The sequence below is a fragment of the Salminus brasiliensis genome, chromosome 24, assembly GCF_030463535.1.
Source record: "Salminus brasiliensis chromosome 24, fSalBra1.hap2, whole genome shotgun sequence".
Classification (NCBI taxonomy): Eukaryota; Metazoa; Chordata; class Actinopteri; order Characiformes; family Bryconidae; genus Salminus; species Salminus brasiliensis.
Genome location: NC_132901.1, coordinates 3,913,789 through 3,934,975, shown reverse-complemented (window position 1 = coordinate 3,934,975; position 21,187 = coordinate 3,913,789). Strand labels below are relative to the sequence as shown.

The window sequence follows — 21,187 nt, the reverse complement described above, 5'->3', positions numbered from 1 at the left end:
AAAGCCCAGGTTTAGGCTTTCTACTATTTACAGAAGCTTTTGTGTGAGATGGGTGATGGAGATGAGGGGGGAGGCCTGAGAGAGACAGAAAGAATACTAAAACCAGTGAGAGAATCTGATCTACATATGCCACCACGAAGACCCTCTCTAATTGCTTCCTTATGTAAGATTCATTAATTCCTGCTTCTGAAATTTCCAGTGGAACATTGACTTTATACTCCAGTTATACGCAGTGAGACAAACGCAGGGACAGAAGAACTGAGTGGTTCAGTAACGTGAGGAGAATTTCTTGTAAGATAGTAGTCTAATCTAGACTGGAATCCAAAAGACCCCTAAAGCGTAGATGCTTCCAAGGCTCGGTATGGATACCTAGATATCCAACACTCAGCACTGCTCTACACGCTCTGCCTGAATGTCCAGTAAGTACTCTTGTCAACAGAGAGGATAGGCCGAATTCTCTGGACGACCGAAGACCTATAGTTCCAGGGATGTTCAGCAGCTCAGTTTGGATGGGGAGTTTGGATGAGTTCCAGGTGATGACAATGTTCTATTAATATCAATATTATATCAACATTAGCGCAGGTGGATTTAGCTCCAGGAAGCCAGTTTGTTTATTTTCTAAGTGTTTATGTATCATATCTGATAAGAAATAGAAGATATCAGCCGTGGCCGGCGATTCCCATATTGATCGACCCCTACTTGAATTCAATTCAGTCAATTAATTTCAATTTTACTGTAATTTTACAGTAAAATATACAGTAAACAGTTAACTTTTAGGTCTCTCCACTTCACCACAGAATTTAGCGGCTGGGTGGCGGGGCGGACCTCAGTATAGCCTAAAGATCAGCTCGATCAACGCAACTTCTCTGGCTTAAAGGCTGTGTGTGTTGTCATGGTAACGTAAACAGATTTGGTGTTTGTTTACACGCTGTTTAATTTGAGCCAGAAAATAAGTTTATACTGAACACTGATCCGGGTCAATTTCTCCTCGCCATATCCCAGACCCCTGTAGTCCAACTGCCCGACAGATGCTCCATTCAGTGGACTGGTCTCTCTCTCGTGTCCCCTACCTTCAAATGAAACATGAGCCCATGTTTATGCTGTGTTTCAGTAGCAATGCTGGTCATCAAACAAGCCGAAAGCCTGAAACAGTAAAGGAAGCTCCTCCTGCTCGGCTCCGTACTGCAGGCGTTCCAGACCGAGTCATTCCCACACAGCAACCAAGCTGCTAACGCTGCCCCAAAATCTGACCCCGCAGTCTGTCACTGTGTGAAATCTGGCCAGAACCAAGGCTTTGGGATATATATGTGTGTGTGTGTGTGTGTGTGTGTGTATACACTTACAGTCTGACCAGTCTGGCACCCATTTGAGCACCCATGCTAGCTGGGATGACAGCCAACACGCGATCAGCTAGCGTCAGGAGTCCATCTGTTCCACAGACCCGGGGTTAAACTGACAGCGATAGAGAAAGTGACAGAAAATAGGGGGCGGGGAGGGGGGCTGGACAGCTAGCTGGAATGCAGCCGCCCTGCTTTTCACGGGATGGTGCTGAAACAGAGGGTTCGCCATGTGTCCCGCCTTTTTGTTGCTTTTGCAAGCATCGTCCATTCCACCTTAACTGATGCAGGTGCCTGAATGGATGTTGCATCAATTAAGGTGGATCACTGCTACAATAAAGTGGTGGCAGGCCCACACGGCAACTGAATAAGTACAAAAATGAGGAAATATCGCAGAACAGCCACTGCTGGTAGACCCGTATGACCGTAAGCTTCATTCACACTGTGGCCATTGGCCACGCCCAAATGCAATCAGTCCTTTTAGCCAATCATTATCACCTGCTTTGCGACCCACTTTCCACACATCCAATGAGGCGTTCACTGCCTGTACTGCACTCTTCTCAATGTCTGAGTCCTGTCACACACCCTACAGGAGCTATTTGTAAACTCTAGTGCATCATAAGCCATCTTCAGCCATGACTTTTTTTTTTATCTAGTTCCCAGGAACACTCTGGATTTCCCCTGTAGTCTTCAGAGGAACCGGAGATGGTTTACTCCTCTTTCATATAAACACACACAGGACTCTTTACTATTTACTCACAACAGCAAAGAAATCAAAGCAAGAGGACGAACGAGAGAAAGAGAGACCATAAGAGACCCACATTCAAGTGCCACTTGAATTCTACACTGGAGACAAGCAGCAAAATCTAACAGCCCCCAGTAACAGAGCGAGTCACAGAGGATAAAAGCAAGAGAGAGCGCGAGAGCGATGTGACCTCACTGAACGCTGAGACTGTATTTTGCTTGTCCTGAAGCCGGAACTCAGATTTGAGCATGTGAATACACACTGTTCATGTGATGTCCCTAATTAATGTGTAATAACTATGTAATTATTGGTTAAATTATGTTATTAAAACCTCTCCACTTCAAAGGGTTCAAAATGATCACATCAATGCAACAGAACTTATGTATGTGTCCATCAGTCTTACCGACTAAATCCCATTCTCCGTTAGGAATGTATGTGGAAATGTCCACTTTCTGCATCTGCAGGTCCAGCAGCCAGCCGTTATACGTCCAGGAACCAAACTTCAGGTCACATTTCTGCACGTCGAAGGGGAACCAGCGCACATCTATATAACACGTGCTCTTCAGGATACCTGTCGGAATTCAGATCAAAGTCAAACCTAATCCAGATGGGACGTGTTATGTTGGACATGTTAATACATGCAGGTGCTGTGTTTCTATACAACAGGCTAAAAACGTCCTCCCTATCACCAAGCCATCCTTGTGCGGCGCCATCTGCTGGATGGTTTCTACCGGTTTGAAACTGTGGAGGAACCTCTTAAGGTGGTTTGAAGAACCTCCATAAGTTTCTCAAGGAACCTTAAACATGCAAGATGACTAATGCTACATATATATAAACAGATGGGACAGACCTGGCGGTATATACTGGCATGTTCCCGATGAATCCACCAGGACGTTAGTGTGAAACGTGGCATCGAACCTTTCGTCAGCGCTGGAGAGAAAACAAGAGAAGATTCCAGCGTTAAAGTCAAGCGATAACATCAGCATATCTACACACACAACTAATAACTTCAGCTCATACTCAGACTCCTTGCAGTTCCGTGTATATATATATATATATATATATATATATATATATATATATATATATATATATATATATATATATATATATACCTGAATTGCACCTGAATTGCAGATCTCATTCTCCATTTAACCACACTGAAGGTCCAAATCCGTCTCCTTCTCAACCAATCATAACGTCTGAATGGCATTAAGACTTCTGCAACATCTGCCTGCCTAACAATGCAATTACACCATCAGCTGGCTTTTATTAAAATGCTCCGCAGAAGCAGAGGTCATAGTAACTCGGGTAAAGTCCTGCCTTGCTGCATTTTTCAACAGCGCGTTCATCATTAATCATACCTGCTAAAGCAGCATCAGCAATGAGCCGGGATAAAGAAATAATGCAGGTGAAGTCATGGCAGAGACAGGGCCGGTAATATTAGCTCCATAAGGCTGCATTATAAAATCCCACAGTGACGTTTAGCATCCATCACTGGTATGTAAAGACGGGGGGATACATTTTAATCATGCTTACGTCTGACTTTTACATTTGGGGCATTGGAGTCAGTCTTTACCTGTGTGTATGTGTGGATGGGGGGGTGGGGGGGGGGGTGTTATAACCATGCAATAGACCTGTAAATGCCTTGACCTGTAAATGAAATGTCACACAGTATATATGCATTGAACTTGCTAAACTGGGGGGAGGGTGTTGCTGCCCTGGGGGAAGGGTCTTAACCTTTTTAGTGCTACCATGGCTTTCTATATATAATCAGGGTCATTCAGGGTTTTCCCCAAAATCAACTCAGTCATCACATTTATGTGGCATGAACTGAGTCCAACTGCCTGCCCTTAGGGTTCCCAACAAAGCAGGTTTGTCAGCAAGCTCGGCTTGTTCAGGTCAGAAAAAGGGAAGAGTGGGCAACTGCAGAACATTCTGACACCTGAAGTTCTACAAATGCCTAGTACCGGCATTAGAGTCCAACCCAAACCAACCTGACCTGACCTTGAACCTGACTAAAGCCCCCCACTCAATGCCTGAAAGGATGGACCTGACTAAAGCCCCTGAAAGGTTTGAACCTGACTAAAGCCCCCCACTCAATGCCTGAAAGGTTTGAACCTGACTAAAGCCCCCCACTCAATGCCTGAAAGGTTTGAACCTGACTAAAGCCCTGAAAGGTTTGAACCTGACTAAAGCCCCCCACTCAATGCCTGAAAGGTTTGAACCTGACTAAAGCCCCTGAAAGGTTTGAACCTGACTAAAGCCCCCCACTCAATGCCTGAAAAGTTTGAACCTGACTAAAGCCCCCCACTCAATGCCTAAAAGGTTTGAACCTGACTAAAGCCCCCCACTCAATGCCTGAAAGGTTTGAACCTGACTAAAGCCCCTGAAAGGTTTGAACCTGACTAAAGCCCCCCACTCAATGCCTGAAAGGTTTGAACCTGACTAAAGCCCCCCACTCAATGCCTGAAAGGTTTGAACCTGACTAAAGCCCCTGAAAGGATTGAACCTGACTAAAGCCCCCCACTCAATGCCTGAAAGATTTCAACCTAACTAAAGCCCCTGAAAGGTTTGAACCTGACTAAAGCCCCTGAAAGGATTGAACCTGACTAAAGCCCCCCACTCAATGCCTGAAAGATTTCAACCTAACTAAAGCCCCTGAAAGGTTTGAACCTGACTAAAGCCCCTGAAAGGATTGAACCTGACTAAAGCCCCCCACTCAATGCCTGAAAGATTTCAACCTAACTAAAGCCCCTGAAAGGTTTGAACCTGACTAAAACCCCTGAAAGGTTTGAACCTGACTAAAGCCCCTGAAAGGCTTGAACCTGACTAAAGCCCCTGAAAGGCTTGAACCTGACTAAAGCCCCCCACTCAATGCCTGAAAGGTTTGAACCTTATAATACCTAAATACAGCATAAGAAGATTCTGCCCAAGCCCAACCAGAAGCAATCACCAAGTTGTTTAGTCCAAACCTTGAATCCACGTCCGAGAGTTAGACCTGAACCTTAATACTGAATACCCGTCCAACCGGAACTAATCTGACCTAATCCCCAAATACTGGGTCTGTACCTTTTTTTAGCCCAACAACTTTCTGTCCGAGCCTGACCCGACTTGATCGATTGCATCTCTTGAGCACATTTAGAGGCTGCAACAAAAAGACTCTTCTATCTTTTAAAAAGGAAACGGTCAGCTGAACCACTGTCCCTGCCGCTGTCCCTGCCGCTGTCTCATCCCATTACGCTCTTTCTGCCTTTAAAGTCTGTGCGAGTCCTGCTCAAAGTCAGAGAGGTCAGGCTCCCATCAGCACATTCTGAGCCCAGCCTGGCCCCTACTCACGCTCTACTGAAGCGGACCCACACTATGCCCCTGCTGCACACCACTGCCAAATGCACACTACTGCCTGTTCTTCTGCCAACATCACATTTACCCCACTGCTGCTTCCCTCTGTTCGGACCATTAAGGACCGGGACGCGCTGATTTCGCTCAGAGACGGGGAAGGTACAGTGATGCGGAGAGACATCCCACTGGTATTTCATAACCCGTGTACAAGCGCGTCTGAATTACACTGATCAACCATCTGCATGTTTCTCACGCAGACCTAAAGTGACATACAATCCTGCAGTCTTTTTGTCTTCGGCCGTCTTCCTTGCTCGGAATAGGCTGCCGTCACGTCACGCATGTCCCGGACCTCCTGACTTGTAGGATCTTCTTTTGCATTTGGCCCGAATACAAAGCCACAGCCTTGAGGAACAGAATTTACACTCATAGAACAGGACACTCGGCCTCTTCCAGTGCCAGTTACACTGTACTTCATCTGATCATCGCAAAGGAGGTCGTCAGCGATCGGCACGGCAGAACCGTAAGCTTGTCCTCGGCCTGGTGGGAAAGGACTCCGCCTCAAGGCTTTGCATTTAGTTGGACATTATGGCGTTCCGGACATGGCTCGAAAAAACGTCCTCTTAACTGGACCTTCGTGTCAGGTTCATTCTTTGTCATGGAGACGTCCATTTACCCAACTGACTGGACTTGTCTCATCAGGTTAAGCTTGTCCAAGGGCTTTCTTAAGAAAGGTGGTCCCCAAAACCTAGCGCCAGGCTTTGAAGGGTTTCGGAAATGTTTGGAGCCTGATGTCCTGACAAGCACTTCCCCAACTGATCCACAGTGGTGGATCCATCCTGCATTGGGCTTGTGTTGCAGCCAGTGGCACAGGATTATCCGTGAGAGGGTAGGATGGACCTTTTGTCGGACATGTATTAATTGTACATCCTGACCGAGGCTTCTTTGTAAAAGCTCGTTCAGATTTTAACAGATTTGTCTTTGAAGAACCACTTCTGTAAGTGAAGAACCCGAAGATCCGCTGCAAAGCTTAAAGAACCTCCAGATGTTGAAAAGGAATCTACACACAGTCATTTTTCCTAGACCCACTATACATGTCCACAGGTTTGTGGACACCCCCTTCTAAGGAACTTCTTCAGCTACTTCAAGTTGCATCAGCATTGAGCTGTGGAGCAGTGGAAGGACTGTGTTCTCTGAAAAAAAATGGAGTACTTTTTGGGATGAGTTTTGGATGAGGTGACGTGGTGATCATCCAATATGCCAACTCTTGACACTGAATGCAATCAAATCCTCACAGCAGTGTTTCTCCAAAATCTAGAAGAACGCCTTCTTCTCTGGACAGAAGCAAAAGCAGAATCAGCTCTTTTTAATACCCTTGAATTCAGAAGAAGCAACAAATGAGCAGGTGTCTCAATACTTTTGTCCAGATAGCGTATTTAGCAAGTTGCTAATCAGCTGCACTTATGATACCTGATGGGAAAGCCACTTAGCAAGTTTAGGGCCTTCAGTGAACCAACCAAACTGACCACCTAGCAAGTTTAGGGCCTTCAGTGAACCAACCCAACTGACCACTTAGCAAGCTTGAGGAATGGCTGCCTGAATGGACACTCAATCTTCACTGATGCTACGCATTCGTCCATTTAGCGTTCGTCCATTTAGCCCCTAAACCCGCTGACTGGTTAAGTTGGTCAGTTAGTTAGTCACGGGCAACTGAGCAAGTCCAAGGGAATGGATGCTGAATGGATGCAGGTATACTTAGCATTCATGTGGCTCCCAGACGTGCTAAGCAGATGCACCCTTAGCATTCGCTGATGTCGCTTAAGGGGCTAAGCATCAGCCTATTAATCCCCCCGCTATAACCTTCCTAACCGGCTAGTCCAGCCAAAAAACGACGACGTCAGGGGTCTGAGGTTATTCCCCTTGTGACTTCAGACGCGCCGCGTCAGCACACCGCGCACCTTCCCTACGCACCTTCCCTACGCACCTTCCCTACGCGCTCAGTCATAACGCCTCCCAAAGGTGCGGCGCTTTAGCCGGCACGTCCAGGCCAGGAGCGGCGTGGTAATTGAGCCGAGTGATGCGGACGGCCGTTAGCGGTGTTTTACGGCGATGGTGTTGTGACGTTTAATAAAGACAGATGGAAGAAGAGGCGCCTAAAAGCCCCTTTACATCATTTCCTCCAACGGTAATGTGGAAGAGCTCGGCGCCATGGCGATGAGGAACATCAGGGATTTGCATAATATGGATTTATGAGGTGTGGCCAATCAGAAGGGAATTAGTGCTTTCAATCAGCCTCCAGCCTAAAAGGTAAGCACTGCGTAACCTCTACCTCTACCTCTCTCACTCGTGCTCCCTCTCTCTCGCCTTGTGACGCATCTAATCACCTTTGCAGTTGTGCATGACAAATGCAGAGTAATTAAAAGCATATTAAAATGCAAGGAGCGACTGACGGATGGTGTTGGGGAAGTGGTTGAATGGTCTTCCGAAGCCGAAGCAACGGACTGCAGCACACAGTCGGAATGCTGATGGATGGCCTTTCCCAAACAATATCAGAATTGAAATGTTTGTGGACGCTCAAAATGCACTTAGCCAGGAATACATCTCTATTATTGACGACACGCAAGGCCATCGTTCTCTGTCTCGTCCCTTAACTCATACAGCTGTGTTTAGAAGTTTCCACACCCTCGCCATGGGCACGAATGTCATGGCAATATTGGGCTTACAGTGATTTCTCTGAACTGTCCATCTTCTGGGGCAGAAATCGTTTACAGCCTGAATCAACTGGCCATGTCCTTGATTCTACACTCACTGTCCAAGAAGCCGGGCGAGGTCGGCGGACGGTGCAGTACTGAAGCTGGGCGAGGTCGGCGGTCGGTGCAGTACTGAAGCTGGGCGAGGTCGGAGGATGGAGTGTTAAGCAGTGGCTCTTCTAGCTCAGGATGCTAACGCTAACGCTAATTGGTAAGAACACAGGATCAGCGTCAGATTTGCATAATTCAGATTAAAGAGGACGTTTAAATGGGCAATCAACATTCACACTCCTCAGGCCCCTTCTGTTTAACTCTAAAATATTCAAAAGCAGTGATACCCTGCTGCCTTGCTCCACAGCGGACTGTCGTTAGAGAGTGTGTGTGTGTGTGTGTGTGTTCTACAGTTCTACTTCCTCTTTCATCCCCCTCTTCTCTCGTCACGACTCAAAGTCACATGTCTTATTGTCATACTGGGCTCGTCTTACCAGTGTTACACACTGCGACATCACTGATGCTTTAGGAAAACAGGGTCTTCAGATCTGGGGGTCTTCAGTGTTTGAGGACGAGGGACTCCTCCCTTGGTTTCTTATAAGGCTACAGCAGTTTACTGCGTTGCTGCTGGTTTTCTAAGTGCTGCCAAAACAGCTCTGACCCGTCGAGGCTCGGACTCCAGAAGACCTCTGAAGGCATCCTGTGGAACCTGACTCCAAGACGTTAGCTGCAGAAACTACCCATCAACTACCTAGCAACACCCTAGCAACCACTAAGCAACTCCATAGCATCTAAAATACCATAGTAACCACCTGGTAATGCCATAGCAACCACCTGGAATACTAGAGCTGCCTAGCAACGCCATAGTAATCACCTAGCAACTACCTTGCAACCACCCGGGATACTATAGCAACTACCCAGCAACCACCTAAGATACTTAGCAACATCTAACAACTACCTGGCCACCACCTGGAATACCAAAGGAACTGCCTAGCAACACCACAGTAACCAGAAAGTAACTACCTTGCAACCACATAGCAACCTTTACCTTTACCTTTAACCGCCTGAGATACTATACCAACTGTCAAGCAACCACTAACTCCATGGCAACCTCCTATCAACACTATAGCACCCACCTAGCAATCACTTAGCAACACCATAACAATTCCCTGGAAAGCAAAAACGCTTATCCAGCAACATCACAACAACCACTTAGCAACACCACATCCATCTGGAACACCATAGCAACTGCCAGGCAACTAACTACACAGTAATCACCTGGGATGCTATGGCAATTAGCCAGCAACATCATAACAACCACCTACCAACACTCTAGCAACTACCAAGCAACCCCATAGCATCCACCTGCTACACCATAAAACCCACCTAGCAACCTAGCTTTACCCTAGTGACTAACAAACTCCACCAAACTGCATTCCCCGGACGTGGGGCCTTTAACACCGACCTGATCTGTGCTGTAATATTCCTCCACCCGTCCCTCATGTACACATTCCCGATTCCAGCTCATGAATATTCATGAGCACCATATTACGGACGCTGGTGCGCACATCATAAGCGCCTTCTGATCTCCAGCTCTGAAAGCTTAGCGCTCCTCGTGCCTCATATATGTACCCGGTTCCAGCGGCGCACGGCGCTAATGTCTGTAGCTAAGCTGTTTCACACACTAGATCTTTCCCCCGCAATAAAAATCCAGAATCCTCGACAGATTTCCTAAATTGTTTTATTTCTAACCATCCAGCAACCCCCCCATGCCACCACCCCCCCCACTCTGTCTTTTCGCTCTCGCTAGCCCCCCTCCTTCTCTTTAGGCTCATAGCGTTGCAGTCATTAGGGGCCGCTGATCCTGAGAGTAAGCAGCTTAATGTTGTGTGTAATTCTCTTTTCACTCCGCTTCTTCCCTTCTCTCCTTTTTTGATTCCTTTTTATGGGTCATCCTTTCCGAGAACGTTCCGGAGCAAAGCTAACCTCGTTCTTCTTTCTTTCTTTTTTTATTTTTTTTTTTTTATTCACCTCACATCAACTTCACTGAGCTTTCTTCACTGTTGCCATAAATCAGTGTTAAAACGGCCCGGCTAACAGCTGCCCAGCGGAAACGGACGGAAGGAATTTATGAGGAGCTGTCCGCGCTGACCGCCGCTGTCATACGCTGACCTTAAGTGGCTCGGCCTGTCTGCCTCGCAGCGAAGGTGACGGTTCGCGTATTTTTGGACAGCTAAAGGTGAGAGTTGAGAGCTACGAAACACCATAGAAACCATCTACGATACCATAGTAACCGCTTAGCAACACCATGGCAGCCATAGTTCGGACGTGGGTTCGGGGCTTTCAGGTGTGAAAATGCTCTTAGACAACAACTTGTGCGCCCAAACTTTTGCCCCCTTGGGTTTCCCGACGTTCCCAGAACCCACGGACAACAAAAGAATTCCGAGAATTTACTTGATTTGTTTTACACTTTTATAGCGAGAGGTTCTACAGAAGCTTCTTGGAGCTACGCCCCAGAAGAACCGCCCTAGTCCACAAGGCAGGAATACCCTCGGACAGGACGGCAGTCCATTTCAGGGTACCACCTGCTACACACCCCTTCACTCACCCCTAGGGGGCAATTTAGCATGGCCAACTCAATTAGCATGTGCGATGCTGGGAACTGGGAATAGACACACACAGTACATCGTACTGTCCCTTTCAGCAGGCTGCACCTTGACCAGACATGGCGGCCATCAACATCCTCTCCATATCTGACCCCTCTTCTTGGCCAGGGATCCAGGGATTTCTGGCATTGAGAGGTTTGAGGCCTACCCAGTCGGTTCAGGCTGAGGGCCCTGGGTGGTCCAGCGGACTATAAGGCGTGTAATTGAGCGGCTTGCCTACATACGCGTCGGAAGGGGCGTGTGCTAGTCCGCCCTCACTGGTGTCGGGGGGAGATTACTGCACGGTGCTGCACCTGGCGCAGTGTTTATCAGGTGATCTGTGTGAGATGCTGGGATATGCCTGCGATGTTCCTCTGAAGTGAAACTGAAGGTGAAAATAGAGGAAAATAGAGGAGTTTTCAGAAAGAACGGGATAGGCCTCAGTAACCCTGCTGTCTGGCAGTGGGGGGTTGGGAGGGTTGGGGGGGGGAGTGTCTGCTAGCCTGGGTGTTAAAGCACAGCTTGTCTGGCTTGATTTTCATCCTGTCCTTTACCGCCGTGTTTGTGGCACATGGGTAAGTTCTTGTGACGGCTCTAATCAAGCCACTCTTCTTTCTGCTGCCTCTGCTGTAACTGTGGACATGACGGCTTTTTGAGCTCCATGGATTTAATATTAGGGGTTGTTGTCTGGGAGGCAGGCTAGTCTGGGTCCATCACCTTCAAGAACTGACTGTTCATTTGCTGCCTAGTATATCCAGCCCCTACTGTTTCTAATGTTATGGCTGATCTGTGTTTAGGTACTAAGGATTTTTCTGCAGTATGTCGGTCCTAACCGCACTGCTGATCAACATCAACACCCCTATTCTAAACTGGACCGCCTGCCTTGGCTGTCCATGCGCCCTTCTGAGCTGGAAGGGTTGAAGGTTGGGGCCCACCCAGGCCTCCGTTCCGGTCAGCCAAGGCGTCCTGCCAGCCAGGCGATAACGTTATAGAGGTGGAGGCACCAGAAAACGAGCCAGAACCGCGGCCTGGGCTTAATATATCAAGAGAGGTGCCCCTTGTACCCCTCTGCTTTTCCTCCCACAGACTAAGAAAATAGGGACGGTCTAGTGGCAATCATTGGGGTCCAAGCACTGCACACACATGGAAATATGAGATATATGTGGTCATATATGGAATGGGCATATATTTCATTATACACACACATTTTAGATCAAATGCATAATATATGGATCATACAGATATGTTTGATTGGTATGTAAATACATATATGTATATATCAACTATAGTACAGATATGTAATATATACATATATACAAAAATCTGTGGTACTTCTGTCCTGTGAGCGGTTAAAGCTTAGTCTACAATTGACATTGCAAATGGCAATCACAGGGGTCCAAGCACTGTAATAAATATATTCTAATAATGATCGAATCAGTTTCACCACCACAGCCAAAACTACTTTCGCTTTAAACTTTCCTAATGAAATCATTCAGAAATGGGATTTAGAGTTATGCTGAAGTACTCCTTCCAAAGTAGTCCTACAGGGTTAAGCCTCAGCACCACAGGCCGATACCGCTCGAACTGTTCATGTCAGCAAAAAGCAAAAATATATCTACAACATATCCCAAAGCAGGAGCGCACATCATACCCATAACCATCAGTTCAGCAGCCATGATTAAGATACACCCCCCCGCGTTCCATCAAAATAGTGGCCCACAGCCACTAAGGCTCATGGGAGTTCCGGTTCTTTGAGCGAATCCAGCCCGAGGTTAGGCAGGTTAGACAGAGCTGAGGAAAAGACTGCAGGACGATTTAACTCAGACAGAGCAGAGTGACCGCGTCCAATCCAGCCAACAGCCAATCAGCCTCGTACTCTCCTCTCTACATACAGTCGTGTTTTGTTTGAATGACGGTGGATGACTGTTCAACCAAATCAACCAAAAATATGAACATGATGATTACTAGTGTACAACCAGCCACTCAGCCTACATTAAGGTTTTGTCTAAATTTGTAGCCATTGAGAGCACTTAGCCGCGGTCACCAAATTACAGCGCTGTTGGCAATCATCAGGGGTCCAAGCACCTAAATTTACTTAAAATGACAGAAACGTTAGACAGTGCTGTACTAATCCTGAAATGCAATATTTAGACCTTTACTTTTCATGTTTTACCAACTTTTCAAACACTACATAGAACAATGCTTTAGTCTATTAATATATATTTATTTATTTTTTATGTATTTCCACTCCATGCTGTTACTCTTTCCACCTTAAGTGTGACAGGGGCCCATATGGTTTGCATAGCATTTTAATGTAAAAACTAAAGAAAAAAAAAACAATACAAAAAAGTATTATATGTCATACTATAAATGTAGAGAGAAAAAAAGAACATAAATAATAAGAAATGTATCTGTCAATGAAAAAATACAATTTTGAGGAACGACTGCAGGAACTACAGACTAAACTGATAAGCTTCACCAGGTGTGGAGCAGGATTTGAACGGCAAGCAGTAACTGGCAGGCCGCTCGATAACTTTGGGGCATTTTTCTCCTCCAGAATGCACATGTTAAAAAGCAAATAATCAACAGGCACATTTCAGTGTGTGTAGAGGAGACGGCTTCAGCAGCAACTGCTTCATATCTCTCATATCTCTCAGCTGCTGGAGATGACAGAAGATGTAATGCAGAGTAGAATCCTGCGCAGGATGTTAGTTTTCCTTCTAACTGTATGTATGTGTGTGTGTGTGTGTGTGTGTGTGTGTGTGTGAGAGGGCTATTTTAAGTGATGAGCGTTACCTGTTGTAGAGCAGGATGTCTGGCGTCCATATCTGATTGGAGGGGAAGCGTAGATTATTCACACCGGGATAGTCCTCAGGGTTCCAGGTTAGATACGCATCTGTCCAGCCCTGCATACAGAGTACACACGCTGGCTGGTTTTTAGGCCGTCTCAGGACGTGGAGTCATGTATATGCCATGTATATTAATAACAACAACGTGGTTATATATATATATATATATAAGTGGCCCCCATTGTTGTTATTAACACTTATGTCATACACTTATGTCATGATAATGTGCCCCATATGTATGTTATGCTGCATATTCAAGTATCTATAATAGAAATGTCCTTTACATAATACTAGGCAGCAAAATATTATATATACAATAGCAATTATATTTACACATATCACACACACACACACACACACACACACACATATATATATTAATACTGTGTTCCCTTCATACACTCCTCTTCTAAACACAAACACAAACATGCAACATTTGAGTGCACCCAGATGAACACCCCCCCCCCCCCCCCCCCCCCACCTTACACACACACACACACACACACACACATAAATGAGCACACCCAGCTGTCATCCAGCTGGGACTCGCAGTCATAAGCTAACCAATGGGACTAAGAAAAAAGGCACGTGTGCGCACACACACACACACACACACACACACACAGCCATCTACCAATTATAGAAGGCCTTGTTTATCACACATCACAGTCAGATGCACTTTACTTCTCTTTGCAAACTGCATTCAGCTGCCAAAAGCTCCACATCACTCGCTGAGCCGGGTCAGAGCCCCTGTATGGTGCGTGCTCTCTGTTATTGTAAATCGCAGCTGAGGGTCTCTCTTCATCTCTTTACTCTAAGGCTTCGGGTCGCAGGCCTCTGCCACTGGAGCTCTGGCTTCCATCCACTCCGATGACCTTCACGTTTCGTTGCAGACTAGAGATCTGCACTTCTACCAGAAACGCTCCCAAGGCAGGCGTGCAGGAGAACAATGAAGCCCCCCCCCGGCAACCCACCTAACCCCTCCCCACCCACCCCACCCTAGCGTTCGGACCCAGGCAGATACTGCTGCACATGGAACTACAAGCCTTCTGCTTCTCACCTTTCAGCTTCTTGACACTGCGTTTGCATTCTGCCACTGTCTGCATGATTGAGCTTGTGTAGGAGTGTATGAGCATGAGTGTGTGTGTAAGTGTGTGTGTGTGATTATTTAACCTGGCAGATGAGAGAAGGAGAAGGCAAACTGTGTTCTTTTCCTCATCCCATCTAAACACATCACATTAGAGTAGCCATGGGGAATGAGGAGTGCACTCCCTCTCCCCCTCCCTGCATCCTCCAGTGGCTCTCTTCCCTCAGGGCTCAGCAGCCATCACGGACCAGTTGGCACTGCCAATGAGATGGGCATTGGACACAGTGCGTGTTGCATATGTGACACACACACACACACACACATACACTCTGCAATTTCATTATCAGCGCTCAGCCAGACACGCGCTACAAGATTATACGCCATCTATACGAGGCTCTTCGTCAGAAGTAGGACTCTGGACTGATGGGTGGGACCATCCAGATGTTTCCCAGCAAGATCTGCCAACGCAAGCAGTCCTCAGACGTACGGGTCTAAGCTGTGCCTTTGGGTATCTCCAAGCTTTGACGCTAAAGCAGTAGACAAGCAGGAGTCTCACGTTCCGGTCCGTGATTTAGCTCCAGCATGACTTCACCAGGAAAATCTTCAGCAAAGCATATGATGGTCCGGGAGCTCAAAGGCTGAAGGTTTAGGCTCCACAGGTGAGCAGTGAGCCAGTAAAGGAGGTTGTAGCAACTGGGCCACGTCCTGTAGAAGACGGAGGTGTCCTGTGGAATCTGGCGCCAAGACTAAGACCAAGTGGGGCCTTAATGAGAATCTGTGAGCCTTAGGTGCCAATGACCCCGTCGCCTGATGTCCTTTCTTGGAGCACTTTCCGTAGGTGCGGACAACCTCACAAGACCTGCCCGATGTTTTGGAGATGTTCTGACCCAGAGTGTCTCAGATTCGTATGCACATCACCTGTCCAACATCTATAGCAGGGGTGGGGCAACGGGGCCCGAGCCCAACACAGTTTGGTGATTTCCTGGCTCTAAACCTGGCAATTAGCAGGTAAGATAAATCAGGTGTGCCAGGTGAGCAGGAAAAGCAAAAATCCAGCCCTCCAAGACCAGAGCTGCAATCCAGGGTTTACTATGCTATGTCTCAGTCTGTGGAGTGGCCCGGCTTCTGACCAGACCGTCGCTGGAACTGATCAAGAGGATCAAAAAGCACTTTGGGAAATGTTCCCCTGCTGGGCTTAAATTCGCGGGCAGCCGATCAATGCGCTTAACCTGAGCATTTAGACTGATAAGGGCTGGACAGGCGGATTACTGCTGGGGATACTGATGATGATGACAGACTGTGAGGAGTCTGAGAAAAGAGGGTGACCGCAGAGGACATTGCTGATCACCAATCATCTAAGGAACATCATGTTTGATGACGATTCTTGTCATGCTCGTATGGGACGTATGTAACGGAACAGTTAGCTGTTGTATCTGATGCGTTGGATGTAGGAGAAACGGTCAAAAGTGAAGACCTGGTCGACTCTGACGAGGGTCAGGTCATTATAGCCAGACGACTGGGTCAGAACATCTCCGAAACTGCAAGGCCTCCGCGGAACTCCTGATGGACAGTGGTCTGAGGAAGGACAAACCACAAATCAACATGTGTGCTGGATACCTGGGGCTCCTCAATGCAGACTACCGTGGGCTAGTGTCAGAAACGTACCCCAGAGAGGAGGCTTGGTTGAGGTCAGTACATGAAGGTGACAAACCAAGGGTGGTTTCCAAAACCCCAAAACTATTACCTCCCAGTCTTGACAGCCATACCATTGGCACCACCCGTCTACTAATGAGTAGATCCCACTTGTGCCGCCAGGCATGGACTCTGCAAGACCTCCAAAGACACCTGTGGTATCTGGAACCAAGGCTAATGTTAGGAGCAGGTGTCGCCAGTCCATCGGTTGTCCTTTCTTGGAGCACTTTTGACCACTGCATACCGAGAACACCCCACGAGATCTGCCTGATGTTTTGAAGATGTTCTAATAAAGTCAGCCAGAACATCACAGTTTGGCTCGTCAAGAGTCTCAGTCTTGCCAAATGGAGAAGGGCCGACCAGAGGAAGGGGCTAAAAATGCTCGAAGGTGAACAGCTAACGCTAGGCCAATCAGAGAAGGAAAAAGGCCTGAATGCAGGTGCTAGGCTAAAAGCAAACCCAGCTGCTTGCTACAATCTCTAATAATAATTACGTAAATAATTACAAAAAATAGCTTGGGCTAGGCTAAGCCAGGCTAGGCTATGCCATGTGGCTACTGTGATCTGTTGGGGTAATATAAGCCAGGTAATACATTTTTATAATACCCTCATTGTTTCACAAAGAAAATCAGCATGGCAACATAACAGGGTTGTAAAACCAAATATGAGCATCAAACTGGTCAGAGTGCCCATACTAACCCCTGTCCACTGCCCAAAGCACTAACTATGGGCCTGAGAGCAGCTGAACTAGAAGTTAGACCGATGGAAGAAGGTTGTCAGGGGCGTTGAAGATGTTCTAGGTAGAGTCCAGTCCAGGTTGCAGCTCATCAATGCGTATGCGAATGACCTCCGTTTTGATTGGCTACCTTGTATTGTACAGGGTAAATGAGAATTCTGGGCAAAGTGATAAATGTAGCCACTGCTGCATCTGTTCAGATGCCTCTTGGTTACACGGTAGACTAGGAAATGATGGTGCGTCAACGGCTAGGCTGGCAGTGCAGATTTCTTTACCGACATGGAGGGGGGCGTAATTTTTGTGATGCATGCTGGGAATTGTAGTGCAGAGAACACCACAAAAGATATAAAGTCAAACTGATGAGGCTCATGAGGGCCGCAATGCTGCACTGCAGAACGTTACGTAACCCAAGCCAGAACATGTTAAATGCTAGTTTTGGGCCCGAATCCCCTTTTAGGTTCAGCCTGCCGTCCTCAGGGATGTGGGGAAATGTAAACCTCAGCCACTCTTCTGGATGTGAGAATCCTTTGGAGGGCCGAGATGATTCGCTTGCTTTCCTACAGTGAGGAACAGAGCACTTTCCCACATCTTCCACTCCAGTAGGTCTGCTGCAGACTGTCTGCCGGCGCAGCACTCCACATCATTTCAACATGAACTGGCGGCTAAACAGCTGTAGGCTTAATCGGCGGTCTGGGTTGCTGGTAATCACCATGGTTCCCATTCTGGGCCTCATTTTCTGAAGTAAAATCTATTTTTGTGTCCTATTGAGATCATATGAGCTCAAGCCATCCACAGTGGAGTTGAATTGGAGGAGTGTGTGTGGAGATTGTCAGGAGTTTACTTGACTAGAAGTGTGTTTAACCCAGATTTGGCAGCGAGGACTCTCTTCTGATGTTTCTGAGAAGTGCTTGCTCAGATTCTGGTATTTATTACCTAGGAATGTTCCATGAGAACTACAAGGTCGTAATGGTGAAATATCAAAGTGTGTGCTGGCATGAAAAAAAAACAGGGTTGTAATAATATTTATTGAATAAATGGTCTTGATTCAACAAAGCTCCAGTCATATTACACAGACTGATCTGATTCAGTAAACTAATGCTGATTTATAACTCTGAAAATTAGCTAGCACAACGGACCTGCTAGCCCCATCCGTACAATTAGTACTAAAGTCTTTATAGCATAAAACAATGGCCAGTACAATTGACCTAATAATAAAATCAGCTCCTGGACTTTTTATAGAATCAAAAACACAATTGACTTAATAGTCACACCCTTGCATGGGTATTTTATAGAATATAAGTGACTAGAACAATTGACCAATCAATCCCACCCCTATAATCAATACTGGGATTTATATAGCATCAAGAAGAGGCTAGCACAATTGACCTGATAGTCATGTGACTTCCTGATACACCTGGAATCTTCATAGGATTAAAAACTGACTTACTAGTCCTGCCCCTACAATTGATACTGGGATCGTTATAGCATCAAAAAGTGGCCAGAACAACTGACCTATCAATCCCACCCCTTTAATCAATACTGGGATGCCACTACAAACAATACTGCAAACTTCAGAGCATCAAAAAGTGGCCAGCACAATTGACGTGATAGTCCCGCCCCTGCACTGGAGACTGGAATTTTAATGGCATTAAAAAGTGGCCAGAACAACTGACCTATCAATCCCACCCCTATAATCAATACTGGGATGTTTAGAGCATTAACAAGTGGCCAAAACAATTGTCTCACTAGTCCCAACCGACAAATGATACTGTAAACTTTATAGCATTAAAAAGGGGCCAGCACAATTGACCTGATAGTCCCGCCCCTGCACTGGATACTGGAATCTTTATAGCATCAAAAAGTGGCCAGAACAACTGACCTATCAATCCCACACCTTTAATCAATACTGGGATGTCCCTACAAATGATACTGTAAACTTTATAGCATTAAAAAGGGGCCAGCACAATTGACTTGATAGTCCCGCCCCTGCACTGGAGACTGGAATTTTAATGGCATTAAAAAGTGGCCAGAACAACTGACCTATCAATCCCACCCCTTTAATCAATACTGGGATGTTTAGAGCATTAACAAGTGGCCAAAACAATTGTCTCACTAGTCCCAACCGACAAATGATACTGTAAACTTTATAGCATTAAAAAGTGGCCAGCACAACTGACCTGATAGTCATGCCCCTGCACTGGATACTGGAATTTTTATTGCATCAAAAAGTGGCCAGTCCAATGGGCCTTCTAGTCCCACCCTTGTAATTGATACCGAAAAAAATGTCTTACTAGTCCCGCCCCTACAATCAATACAGGAATCCTGTTAGAATAAAGAAGTGGCTAGAACAATTAACCCCGATAGTCCCGCCCCTGTAACTGATACTGGAACCTTCATAGCATCAAGAAGTGATCACAACAATTGGCCTAATAATCCTCTCCCTACAATCGCTACTGGAATCCTTATAGCATCAAGAGCCCGGGTACATAGCTTCTTGACAGTCCTACTCTTCTATTTGACACCTACAGGGGTCGCTAGGGTGTTGCTTTCTGGTGGATATAGTGTTCTAGGGAGGTGCTAGAGTGCTACAGTGTGGCTAGTGTGTCATCCCAGATCTTTGCTAGGGCATCACTACCTGTTTTTTTCGCTAGTTGGCAGAGTGCAGCCAGTCGCTAGTTGCTATGCCATCTCCGGTGGTTTCTAGGATGTTGCTTGATGATTGAAAAGGCATTCAATCAAGGTGCCCCACAAGCTTACCATGGTTTGGTTCTCGGCTATGATGGCCATGATGCCTTTTCGTCAGCCCTACTAGACCATCAAGAACCACAGGACGAGGTCCCCAAAACAAGGTCCCGTCCTTTCTGAAGCATTGCGGCATGAAGCTCTCGCCAGCAATTTAGCCACTGGACATGTTTTGACAAGCTGCCCCAGAAATGAATCATTTGACGTTGCGTTAGCCCTGCAGGAAGTGAATTAGCATATTGTTTGCGCTCCCTCCCCACGTCCGACCCGCGACATTACGTCCGCCTGGAAGTCGTTCCAACCTCATCGATCATTAGCATATCTCTCATACCTCTATTAGAGCAACCTCTGCTAAATTACAATGCATTCATCTCATTTACATTTCCACCCAGGCTCAGGTTGTTGTTGTTGCTGCTGCTGCTGCTGTTGTTCTCCTGGGCAATGTCTAGGCAATAAGTATCCTTCACAAGCCTCACAGACACACTCATTACAGTGCTCAGGAGACAGCTCAGTAAATATTAATACATATTTAAACCAATCCAGAGTCGAGAGAGTTACACTTACTAATAGTGGTAGGGCCACACACATCCGAATATCATGTCCACCTCACCAGATAGTGGGAATGACCACCCCTAGCGAGACGTATAGAGGTTGTTGTGGATTGCTCTGGACCACCTGCTGGAGTTGTCGTTCCCCTCTGCCATCAATGGCCCATAGGGCACCACTGTTAGAAGAAGTCCATTCTCTGTACACCCTCACCACGGCTGCTCTAGAACATCCCATAAAGGTAACGGTGTCCAAGATGCTACCACCCTTCGTCCACAGTCAGAGTCATATCAGAATATTCTGACCACCCCTGGTTTGGCATGGATGTGGCCCAGAACGATACAGATAAGCGGGCACACCAGTCAGTTGTTGTAGAGCGCAAAACTATCTTCATGTTCGTCAAGGCTGCGATTGGAGTGACGTTCAAAAGGGCATCTTGCATCTTGGACTTTGTGGGGTGTTCTAGAGCCAACGTAGTGAAGGTTTACTGAGAATGGACTTCTTGGTTTCTCCCAGCGGCCCACGGGAGGGAAAACAAGGGAAAACAATGCCGGCATTTCCCGGCCTCTGCTGCGCACCCCTTAGCTTACAGTCAGGGGTTTACAACAGGGTCAACTCGGGGTCAAGAGAGACTTACAGAGAGGCAGGGAGACAGCGAGAGAGAGAGAAAGAGAGAGATGGAGTGTGGTCTTGGTTTCTCCCAGCGGCCCACGGGAGGGGAACGACGAC

General features: G+C 46.8%; 1 protein-coding gene across 1 annotated transcript in view; it reads right to left on the bottom strand.

The window, feature by feature from the left end:
- chrna8 (cholinergic receptor, nicotinic, alpha 8) overlaps positions 1–21,187 on the bottom strand; it is a 56,998-nt gene that overhangs the window by 8,623 nt on the left and 27,188 nt on the right. Inside the window, exons 4-6 of the mRNA XM_072670682.1 lie at positions 13,604–13,713; positions 2,933–3,012; positions 2,486–2,653 (exon numbers count right to left, since the gene is read on the bottom strand). Coding sequence (XP_072526783.1) covers positions 2,486–2,653; positions 2,933–3,012; positions 13,604–13,713 — 358 coding nt within the window. The remainder of the gene's footprint in view (positions 1–2,485; positions 2,654–2,932; positions 3,013–13,603; positions 13,714–21,187) is intronic.